Consider the following 12,363-nt stretch of genomic DNA (forward strand, 5'->3'; position numbering starts at 1 on the left):
AATCTGTTGAAGCGCCAAGGGAAAAACATCAACGATGACGTTCCGCCCGAGCGAAAGTTTCCCAACGCTCCCAGCAGCCGCTCTGCCCCGTCACACACAGGCTTCCAAGCAGAAAGTTTCCTCCCAAACTCCGAGGACACGAAGACCACAAGGCGCACAGTGCCTAATATACCGCTTCTCCTATTCCCTACGCCAAACCCGCCTGCCCAGTCCCGGCTGAAGGTACAAGGCGGGATCCTAAGGAAACGCGGACAGCCGCTGGGCACCGGCAGGGAGCGACCCAGAGCGGAAGAGGGTGCGGTGCCACAGGACACCTCGCCACCAAGGCGGGAAGGGTTAACCCTGCCTCGCCCAGACCACAGGAGCCGCCTCCCTCTCTCCTTCCTTTCCTCCCTCCCTCCCTCCCTTCTCCCCTGCCCGGTGCTGCAGCTGCGCCCCGTAACTCACCTTCACCCCGCCCTTCTCCTCATCGCGCCGCCGCCGCCTCCAGGCGCCGCCCCGCGGGCAGCCCCGGTGCGCTCTGGGTTCCACGCCTCCTCTCTCGCTCTCTCTCCTTTCCTTCCTCCTCCTCCTCCTCCTCCTTGCCCTCCCCTTCCCGGAACTACGCTTCCCGGCGTGCCCCGGGAGCGCGCGGCGGAGCGCGGGCCCCGCGGTGGAACTTGCCCGGGTGTTTCCTGGCGACGGGGGGAAGTGGAGGAGCCGCCGCCACCGCCGCGGAGAGTGGGAGCCGCGCTTCTCCCCTCCCCGCTCCCGGGCGCCCGATCTACCATGAGACCCGCCATCTTCCCGCTCCAGCCTGACCCTGGCTGCCTCCTGCTCCTCCTGGTAAAAGCCGCCGGCTCCCCGCTGCCCTTCCCTTCCCCGCGCCGGCTCGGGCAGGGCGACGCTGGGGTGGCCGGCGGGCCCCGCTCGGGGTTCCTCTCTCGCTCCCCTCCCCCGCCCAGCAGGTGCGGGCGGCCGGGAAGGAAGGAGGCCGGGAGGGAGGGCGCGGCCCCGGCGGCGGGGCCCGGCGGTGTGGCCGAGGCCGATAGGCTGCGCGCACGGGGTGGGGCCGCTCCCGGGCCCGGGCCCGGGGTAGTGGCCGGCCGGGCGGTGCGGCCTCGCCCCGGCTCCTCGGGTGCCGGAGCCGGCGGGAACGGGGGGCCTCTGCAGCCCCTTGAAAGAAGGCTGTGGCCAGGTGGGGGGCGGCCTCTTCTGCCAGGCAGCCGGCGCCAGGGCGGGAGAACGTGGCCCTAAGCTGCGCCAGGGGAGGTGTAGGTGGGACACCAGGAGGAATCTCTCCACAGCAAGGGTGATTAGACACTGGGATCGGCTGCCCACGGGGGTGGTGGAGTCACCGTCCCTGGAGATGTTCAGGAAATGACTGGATGTGGCACTTAGTGCCGTGGTCTAGTTGACACGGTGGTGTTGGGTCATAGGTTGAACTCGATTATCTCAGAGGCCCTTTCCAGCCTCACTGATTCTGTGATCTTTAGTTGACAGACTAGAGCTTTTTTTTTTTTTTTAGTTTTTTTTAAGGCTGGCATTACACGCATGGCCTAAGCCACCTCCTGGCTTTGCCAGTACACAAACGCAATCACTGATGTGTGTGTTTTGTGGCGATAACTTGCCTGCACTATAGTTCTTTTTTTCTTTTTTCTTTTTTTTTTTTTTTTTAACCAGACTGATGTGGTGGCTCTTACTTTTCCAGAGATGTATTGGGCCGGATTTTGGACCTTTTGTAACATAAGTGACTTGCAGAACTAAGGGGGAGTTATGTGAATAAATTTTAGTAGGATTTTTTGCTTAAGATACTAAGGATATTAGTCAATCTATTTTAAGCATTTGGGAGAATAAAATGGGCCAGAAAATTAAAGAATAATTGGAGGTAATGGTAGCTAGAACTCTAGAAGGCCAAGGAGGAATACAGAGTAATATAGCTGCTAATGAATGGACGAAATAGTTAGGAATGTGAGGACATTTCCATAATGAACAGTAGAAATATTCATTATCCCTTTGAAATGTGCACTTCTACCTGGGTAAGCTCTGGTTAAAGAATTGCGAACTTGCTGTCATTTCAGGGTTAGAAAACGTGATCGGTAGGGTTTGAAAAAACACGTTTGAAATGTTTATATATATATATATAGACGGCAATAGCATGCCAAAACACTATATGAGAGACTGAAGTTAGGAACCTCATACTTTTCAGTCATCTGTGTATTAAAACAGTATTGCTTATGTGGTTTTCACTATTATTTTAAATACAGACTAATGAGCAAAACCAAGAAGCGTGTACTGTTTAAAGACACCATGGAATGTGTCCATTAAATAGACAGCTAGAGATTTGAAAAAGTGGGTGCAAGTTATTGAATTTTTCTTTCTTCATGGCACAGTTGATCAATGCAAGTTAAATATGCATCAATAATAATTATGTTTGCCTACAAAAAAGAAAACTAGCAGAAAATAGCTACAATCTGCAACTTGTCTGGACTTTGTGTGCTATTTCCTTGTGTATGGGTCATTTAAACCCATTTCTAATGTGGTTTAAAAGAACTCTATGCGTAAAACTTTAAGAAGAAAACAGTTCAGAGTTGTTTTTTAAAAAAATACAATTAAGTGTAATGTTATCTGTGTAACTATTCAGTGTCATCATATCAGCCATGGCTCTGTGTTGTAAGATGCCTAGTTACATGAATCAAACCAATGAATCATTCCTTTTAGTAGATTTGTTAAGGGCTTTGGAAAAGTTGTTCCGAGCAGTCTGGGAGTGTGAGGGGATCCTCTTTCAAACTTTGTAAAAGTGTGTTGTTTGTTTTCTTGTGATACTCAGTGTCTCTGATAAGATGTATCAGATTAGCTTTAAAGTTCTGGTAACTTTGTTTTTCTTGTTACCAACTGCCATGAATACTTGAGACCAGCAGTGCAACTTGGCCTTCTGCTCCAGATCTAAAGGACGTGCACCTAACAGAGGCTCTTGGGGAATGGCGTATTTTGTGGATAAGTGAATTTGTTAGTGTTACATCAGTGGTTCATAAGACAGCACACAGAGTTATATGTAGCTGCAAAAACAGCTTACTGAGCTGGTCTTGTTTAGTAGTAGCAATGAAGTTATCGGGAATTCTTTTCCAGACTTTTGGATAAGCATATTTCTTTTCCAGATGGGAATTTAATATGCTGCAAAAAGAAGAAAATATACAATGTCAAATCAAAAGGAATTCTCTTGTCTAAAGTTTGACAGTAGGAGATTACTGCAGTTGTAGAGGGCTTTGTGTCTCATGCTAGTGTCCTTCTTCCCTGGTGTCACTGAAGTTTGGGTTGACATGAGGGAGATTGCATTGCAAAGGGATACCTGCAGTCCCAGCACAACTCTTTGCCCTTCCAGCTCTTCAGCATTGTACTGGGCTGCTGTGAGTTGAAAGGAAACTGGAGAGAGGACAGACGAGGTTAGACGACCCCTGCCTCAAGAGCTGAGTGGAGGGGTGAGCAGTGCACAGCACAGACTGCAGAGGGACTTGTACAGCTGTTTGCCAGACAGAAATAAGACATGCATAGTAATGTCATGGGGGTCCTTGGAGAGTGAGATGTTTCTGCCTTGCTGGTATGTTGCTTAATGCTGGGCAGGACAGATCTTTAAGATGAATCCAAGACAGAGGAATAAATGCTGATGGGAGAGTGGCTCATCACATTCTCCCCTAAGGCAAGGTGTGGCTCTGGCTTTGCTCCATCCAATCATTCTGTATGTTTGCCTCTAGTCGCAGTCGGGTATACTTTGCCTTTAAAGAAAATTCTAGAACAAGACACTATTGCACATGCTTCTTTCTGCACGTGTTTGAGAGGCACTTGTATTGCTCACTGCTTCCCTGGGAGGCTCATGCACAGTGCCCCTGAGCAAAAGCTGTGAATGGAGGAAACCACCAACGGATAGTGAGGGAAATGAAGAGGGAAGTTCCTAACTGGAAAAAATACTGTAGAGTAATATTTTTGTTTCTTGTTTTACCGCCACTGCCTTTCATATCTTGATAATATGACACCAAGTACCCAAATAATGAAAGTAAAATGAAATAAAAATTGTTTTTAGCTTAGTGTTAAACATGTAGTAAGTTGCCCAAGGAGAAGTTGAACTCTGTAAATTTTATGTCTAGAGCGTATATCTGTTCATTTGCCTCTCTCTGCATTTGTATTAGAAAACTAATTTTGTAATTGAGACTGCTGCTCAAAATACTATATTCTGAATATGAGCATGAGTCAGAAATTGTAATTACAGGCAAAATTTAGACCACTGAGCCTTATACAATGAAATGGGTTCCCTTCAAGAGTAGCGCAGGACTTCTGAGTTGTCCATCATCTGTCATGATTTCTAAATGAAATAGCAGGCAACTGAGGAACATTCCCCTTTGGAGAGGGGAAGCAGAGGAGTCTTGAATTTCTGTGATGACAACTTGTATTCTTCATGCTATGCCAGGCAAGTTTCCTGTTTGGAGTGCTCAGGAGGGAAGAGGGAAGAAACTGAACTGTTTCTTTGAACAGAAGACTCGAACAATGCTGGAAAATGTATAAATGAGTTATTGACACTAAGATCTCAGATTCTGTTGCTGGTGGCTGTGAAACTCCTTGCTTTTTCTTTTGATGTCCTTACTGTTCACCTCCATAATCTGCTTTGGTTTTTGTTTGGTTGGGGGTTTTTTGTGTTTTTTCTTGCAGGACAACTTTCTTAAGCAAGAGATTGGCCCTAATATTGCTTTCTCAAGAAAGCAGAATTACCATGTTCTATATGTTTTAATCAAACCTATTTCATTTGAAAGAATTTAGGATTCTATGCTGCTGTTCAGGAGAACCAATTTTTCACCTTGCAGACTCTTTTGTAAGCCTCACTTGTATAGCTTCCAGATACTTTGTTTGCTTAAGGGGAGGGAATTGTCTCATGCATAAGACAAGTGTTCAAATCTGCTGTAAATTTTATACCAGACCTTCTTCAAAACTCTTCAGGAGAGTCTAGAGATAATTCAGAAACAAGTGCTTTAATAATGCTTTAAGTGGGTTTGGATGCATTAGCAATAACTCATTTGTTATTCCCCCTGTCCCATTTGAGAGTGAGTTCTCTGGTGATCTAGAGGAGGAAATGCAGGAACATTTGTGGATGTAAGCAGAAGCAATACAGAGTGTAGACATCAGAGCCTAAGGAATATTCTTCCAAAACTCCAAACTGGAGAAAGCTCCTGGAGAAATAGAGGAGGAGAGGTGTGTTACAGAGAATTAGAAAAAGAAGTGAAATCAAATTTCCTTTTGAGAGTTCTGCCTTTACCCTTCTTTTCTCCCTGACATGTCTTCCTTTATCAGGAGCATCCTAACCATCGGAAGAAACACATGCAATTTTCTTTTCCAAAACTGTTAGTAATGTCACGTGCTCATATAGTCTAATTAAAAAAAGTTCATAGATAAGATTTTAGAAGTTTGAATAGCTTTAATTTTATTTTCAAATTCACTGTCTCTCAGGTAATTCTTTTTACCTTGTTAAGAGTTATTCTGCAAAGTTATTGCTATACTATAACATTACCTCAGAATGGTTTTTTCACTGCTGGTTGAGGATGCTGTGTTTTTCCAAACCAGCTGTAGCACTGTTTCCACATTTAATCATGCTTTGGTAAAAGTGCTTTACAAAAAGGCATGTTGGAAAAGAATTCTGTAATTTTTCCTATTTTTATATATGCTACTACTGAGAAACTGACTACCCTGATAATACACCCTTTATAGCTAAGAGCCATTCATGCCATTAAAACATGTGCAAAGTTCCAGTACTCTATCTTCCACATAAGCACCTGTGACTTGGAGCTTCTTCTAGTGAAGAAAGTGACTAAACCAAAACCTGGAAGCTCCTTCACATGCATACACAGAGACCTTTAATGGCAGTGATCCACAAGATCTACTCTATGGGTGATGATAGGACATTAAAATGTCCCCTACAGTGGCACTAAGCAAAATGCAAAGTGCAGTGATCTGTACCTTAAACCATATAGTGCTGGAAAGGTGAAAGCATGGAGGACAGAACATCGTACGTTGTTACCTAAAGGCAGATGCTCTGGGCATACTTCCAGCAAATAACTGGTAATCATATATGCAGCACAAGGTTTCTGCTGAACACAGTAAATCTCCTTTTCATCTGTTGTAATTATGGTAAATGTTCTAGGTTTCTTCCCTCTCTTGTTTCTTGACCTATGTCTGGCTTTAGCAAGAAAGATTAAGCGTCTCACTGTGTTTACCTGATAGGATCAGGTTGAAGAGTTCTGGGTTTTTTGATTGTCACTGGAAGTTTGATCATTTAAATTTTAAAGGACTTGTTAAAGTCATCTGGTATTACTCCCTGCTCAGTGCAAAACTACCTTGGATGGAATTGCCCAGGTTTTTTTCCAGTTGTCTTATAGAACTCCAATGATGGAGGTTCTGTAACTTCTCTGGTCACCTGTTTTGGTGTTGAATCAAAACTTCGTTGCAAGTTTTCTTTGAAAAGTCTGTCTGAAGGTGTGGATTGTATATGTTGTCTCTTGTCCTGTCACTGCATCTTTGGGAAGATAACTTCTCTATAACCTCTGATAAGGTCGCTGGTAGCAGCAGTAATAATTTTTCCTTAAGGGTGAACAAATGCAGCTGTCTCACCCTCTCCTTGTATACCCTGATCTCCTGTCACTACTCACTTCATAGCCATCTGCTGGGCTTCACTTCCATATGTTAATGTCTTGTACAGCTGGTCCCAAAGCTGGGCAGAATCCTCCAGATGTGCTCACACAAGTGCCAGATGAAAGGAAAGAATCACTTCCCATGGTCTTCTGGCTACACTTTTGCTAACACAGCCCAGTGTGTGGTTGTCTCTGCTGCAAGGTCATGCTTCTGACTCCTGTTCAACTTGCTCCCCAAGATCTTTTCTGCAAAGCTGTTTTCCATCTGGTTGGCTCTCAGCCTATTATTCCAACAGAGATACAGGACTTTGCCTTTGTGGAACTTTGCAAGGTTTCTGTCAGGCCACTTCTCCAGCCATTTGAGGTGTCTGAATAGCAGATATTCCCTCTAGCTTATAAAGCACTTCACCCAGTTCCTGTATCCTCGGGGAGCTGCTGAGAAGGCACTCTGTTCCATCTTTCTGGTCATTACTACAGACAAATCTTAAACGCAGTATTGGTCTGGAGAAACTTCCTTAGAGGCCACTTGGACATGGTATCTTTGGTTACAGCCCTTTGAGCTCAGCAGTTCAGCTGCTGTGTCACTCACTTCATAGTTCACTTACGCAGTGCATGCATCAACAATTTAGGTCTAAGGATCCTTTGAGGTGCTGTGTTAGAAGCTTGCTAAAGTCAAGGCAAAACATCCAGTACTCTTTCCTTGTTTACAGAGCTAAATGTCTTGCCACAGAAAACAGATTGATTTACTTATTCCAGATATATGCTGGATGGATGTGGCTTCTGGAAAGAAAATTTGTTTTCATAATTGTCCTGGTGACCCAGAGAAAAAAAGCCATTTGGTCTGGTTCTGTGTCTCTGAATACGTCCCAGTTGCTGAAGAGCTTTCTAACTTGGTCTTCTACTCATGTGAGTAATGCTTCTTTTCCCTGGAACTCTGCTATGGGCTCAGACACTGTCAGTATAAAATCAGCCAAAGACAACATTGAGTGTCTAAGCCTTTTCTGTGTACTTTGTCTCTGTGTCCCCTGCTAGCTGAGCAGCAGCCTACAATTTTCTTACTCTTCCTCTCTTCCTTTTGTTGCCAGCTTACCGTAACATCCCTCTCTCAACTCCAGCTGAGCTTGGACTGCTGCCACCTCAAGCAATGTTTCTCTGTTCCTACCAAGTATTTTTCTTACCTCTACCTTCTGTCTGCTCCCCTCTTTTTTTATTTTTTTTTTTTTTTTTTTTTACTCATCCAGAAATTCTGTGTTAACCTAGCAAGTCTTCTGCCGTACCAACTTTCTGCCCCATGGAGTGGATTGGTTTTGAGCTCTGAAGAGGTTCTCCTTGAAGGTCAGCAGGCTCTTGTGGGCCCTTTTGGCTTTCTGAGCCATGTTTCATGAGTGAACTGAATTAAAACTCAAGTGCCTTCAGGTCTTGTCACTTGATTCAGTGGTCCTGTAAGGTGCATATTTTTAGGTAAAAAATAAATAGCATGATAGATTATAGATGGGATTTAGTGCGAGCCCCAGTCATATATGTAAAAGTTGCATTAGCAGTGGCAATGAAGTGAAACACAGGAGGTCCAGAGTCTTGTTTCCTGGAAGATGTAAGTTTCCACATTTTATATGTCGGAGTCTCCCAGCTGCTTCACTTTGGGACCAAAATGAAGGATCTGTTAATTTACAGAGAGATTTCAGGTGTATTGTTTGCTACATTGTTTCTAAGTGAGATACAGCTCTGTGGATTGGATTTCTTTTATGACTGAAACTTTGTATCCTAAATGATGTTCGGGAAACCGAAACCTGAGTAGAATGTAGAACTCTAGAAATGGAGTATAGTAAATGACCTGGTTCCTTGGCATGCTTTTTTGCAGCCAGCCTGTCTTCTGTCTTGTTTGGCATCAGTGATTCTTGCCTGTTTCTTGTGTATTTCATTGAGGTGCATCCAAAAAAAATATGAATGTCTGCAAGGGTTTTTTGGGCTTTATTTTCATAGATTTGTGAAAATGAGAGAAGAAGAGCAGTCTAATCTCTGTTGTAAAATAACTGGCAGTAAAGCTTATATTTTGTTTCCAACTGGATTCGTGTGGCAATTGGGCATAAACACAGAGAGAACTTGTTCATTAGGAACTCTGCAAGGAAGTATTTTGAAAGGCAAGGAATAGGTGCCTGTTCCAATGGTCTGGAAAAAGCAAACAACATCTGTGATAGTGTTTTGCTGTTTCCCATAGCTGTCGTGATTATGAAGTGATGATATAATTAACTTTTTCAAAAGCTGCACAAAGGGAAAGCTTTTCAGTGATGTATCCATATTTGTAATCCCAAGAAAAGCTTTTTGTTCCTTTAGTCAGTCTATCACTTCTGACTCTCGTAATTTACTGAAATCCCCTTTCTTAACTCTTGCTAGAAACACTTAGCTCCTAGATTCTTTGCCAGTCATACAAATTATGAATTTTCATAAACGTGTGTATGAAACAACTTTTTTCCTTTTTTTTCCTTCTCCCTGTTGAGTGAATTCACTTGGGATTTTGGACACAATAACTGAAAGACAAATTGGTTGCTTCACAAAGGTAATTAAGACAGTATGTGGTGCAGGGGGTGAACAGTTAGAGGTTCTTTCCTACTAATGATCCATTAATTAGTGAAGGGAGCTCAGCAGTGTTCGGGCCTCTCAGGAATTACCTTTGAATGACATTTAAATCTGCTTTGGTTAAAAAGGTATAATTGAAGGGGGAGAGGACTTTTTAGAATTTTTTTCTGTCAACATAGGCCAGCAGAATTTGCTAAACCTATGCAAATGTCTACATATAATTGACCTCGATGAGGACTTTGGTAACAGTTTTGGTTGCAGCAGACTTCCCTGTTGAGAGCAGTAAGATTGCTACATGAAGCTAGTTGATTGCGGAGCCAGGGTGTCTGAAAATTGCTCCCAGTTCAACACTGCATGTTAGTGTATTCATACTATTTTTAGGACCAGTCTGGAATACTTTCTTGGATGTTTTTGTGGGAGTCAGCTTGAAGCTGGCAGGTCTAATGTTCCTTGAAGAGAAGTAGACCACTTTCTGTATGATTTTCTTTTGTGCATTTCAAAATATGTGTGGTATGTGTCCAGTCGTCTGCATTATTTATTCTTCTGCTGTTCAGAGTTATCCAGGATAAATTGACTGCATATGTGCAGGACCTTAGCAGCTGTATAGGGCAGAAACAAAATAGGTCTTACACAGTCTGAAATTAGCCTCTCATTCTTCAAGGTACATGCAGCTGTGGTCCCAAGGGTGAATTTTCTCTTCAGGTTCAGGTGGCATTGCTTTAATCAGGGCTCTTTCCTAGAAGATAAGCCAATGGATTAATTTGTAAAAAGATATCTTTTTTTTTTTACCTCCTCATTTGAATTGGGAGATTTTTCCAATGCCAACTTGTCAATTAGAATGCAGCTGTGGAGTAGTATTTCTATTAAACAGAATCACTGCTTATTTGGAAAGATCTTTTCCATTATCCACTCATATGTCATTTTAAGGTAGCAAATAATAAATGCTAGCCTAAAAATTGTTTGCTAGAGACAAGCTAATGGATGTCCCAACAGCTTTAATATGCTATGATTGGCAGTTTGCATGTGTAGAGTGGAAGTTTGTAGAGTGTGCATCACAATTATGCCTGGCATGAAGAAAATAAAATAACCAAAGTAATGTAAGTTCAGATTATGTTTTAAGTGGACTTATTCTAAAGTTCAGAGTTCTGATGTTAAGGGAATGATAAACAGAGATCATCAAAATGCCATTGTATTTTAGAAAGCTTGTAATTTTGACATTCTGAGGTGTTCCTCATTGTGATTTCTCAGAAAAAGAGGGAGGAGCAACAACACTGGACTGAATCTCTGTGGTTTTAACGTGTGGGCAGACATTTCATACTACGAATGGCTGCATCACAAATTATTGTAGCTGTCTTTTGATAGTAGTGCAAACAAAATCTTAGCCTCTTGCTGCGGTATTAACAGGTAATTTGAGGAGAAGTGGCATCTCAATCATGCTGAAGGAAAAACAAAATCTACAGCACAAGGAGATAGTGATACTGGAAGTACTAGTGTTGAAAGCTCGAGATCTGAGGTTAGGAAATGGGGTGGTTACATGTGAGTTTGTTGTGGTGGAGATTGCAGAGAATAACATGATGGTGTAATAGTAAAAGTGGAAGAGGGTCAGAATTTAACTTGAGCTGCTAATTGCCACAGCAGCATCCCTACGTTTGCTGCTGCTTTGCTGCTCTGCTCCGTTGTTTAGTTCTAACCATCATTGCCCTCAGCATCAAATAAGGCTGAGCTGAATCACAATGGCTGTGATTCTGTGCTTTCAAAAGGATTTTGTTATTCAGAAATACAAACAAGCACCTGCACTAAGGTAAATGGTACAATTTAAACAGTGTTATTGGAAACTGGCTTGTCCACTTATATTCCCTTTGGACTTCCCTTATATTCCCTTTAGAGTCCAAGTTGAAACCAGTATGTTTTGCATCCCTTTGGGTGAACTAGATGAGGAGAATGACCCAGCTGTATTTTCCATTTAAGTGTTTTGTTTGTCTATTTATTGCTTTTACTACCTTTTTTTTTCCTCTTAACCCAGCTGCATGGTTTAGAGCAGTGTTGGTCCAGTGTGGGTATTTTTCTTATGGAGAGCTAGATGCTGTGTGTTTATTGGCATTTGAGCAGTTGGTTTCAGTAATTCATACGCACTCTTAAAACAAGTTCCAGCTGAAAGGTAAAACTGAATAGGTTTGTCTTTGCTCAAAGTTCCCACCTTTCTTGATAAGGCAAAGATATGGAGAACTTGATGTTTTGGAGAAGAAGGGTAAAAATGTGTTCAGTATTGCAACTAGATTGTGTCATTAATAAAAAGCTAAGCAGCTAGAAGTGCATAGGTGTTGAAGTTGATAATTTCACTTTAAAAAAAGTTGGTTTTGTCTTATTGAAGAATAAACTCAATATGTAGTAAAATTTGTCAAAATAGAAATTGTGTTTATTTTTAAAGCAGTAGAATGTGTTCAGGGAGCAAGGATAGAAAATTCAGTTATCCACTAATATGTTAAATCTTTCAAATTATTCCAAGGTAGTAAACATTAATGTGACATAAGAAATATAGTTTCTTATGGAAACACTACATCTACTTTCGGTTTCTTCCTCTAAGATTATGCTTTAAAGGAGAGATTCTGAATTCCATGGCCACTTCTCCCACAGAAGAATGTAAAAGTTTTTGTTCTATTTTAATATGCATTTTCATCACCAGTCCAAGAATGAAGAAAACATAAATATATTTGTATTATTAAAAAAAAAAAAAAAAGCTAATTTCTTAGCCTTGTGTAAAAAGTACAATAAAGAGCACAGGAAAGCCTGTAGTTTATAGTGAATAACAGGGTAGTATGTTGCTTTCTGTAATGAGGAATGGAGTTAAAAGTACACAGTGTCCAAGATTTAAACTGTCTACAACAAATTTTTTTGGTAGTGGGTTTTACGTTTAATGGCAGCAGCCAAAATAGAACAGGGCCTTTTTCCTTGACTTAGTGAAAAGGGACAACAAACTATTCTGCTCTGCCAGCCGTACCAAAGTCTTGACAAGGCCAATCTGCCCTTTATTTTGTATTGCTGGATCATGCTTTAACAAGTTGAGGATGTTAAGGGTGCTGGCTTTCATACACAGCAACAGCTGCTTAATTTGTGCTAATCATTTTGGAGATTGCATTTG

The 12,363-nt window shown here is 42.3% G+C and overlaps 1 protein-coding gene across 1 annotated transcript in view; it reads left to right on the forward strand.

Annotated features, from left to right (window-relative positions):
• Positions 1 to 583: 583 nt before the first annotated feature.
• ERP44 (endoplasmic reticulum protein 44) overlaps positions 584 to 12,363 on the forward strand; it is a 47,534-nt gene continuing 35,754 nt past the window's right edge. Inside the window, exon 1 of the mRNA XM_053933547.1 lies at positions 584 to 825. Coding sequence (XP_053789522.1) covers positions 769 to 825 — 57 coding nt within the window. The 5' untranslated portion in view covers positions 584 to 768. The remainder of the gene's footprint in view (positions 826 to 12,363) is intronic.

This window comes from Vidua chalybeata, chromosome 1 (genome assembly GCF_026979565.1).
Source record: "Vidua chalybeata isolate OUT-0048 chromosome 1, bVidCha1 merged haplotype, whole genome shotgun sequence".
Lineage (NCBI taxonomy): Eukaryota > Metazoa > Chordata > Aves > Passeriformes > Viduidae > Vidua > Vidua chalybeata.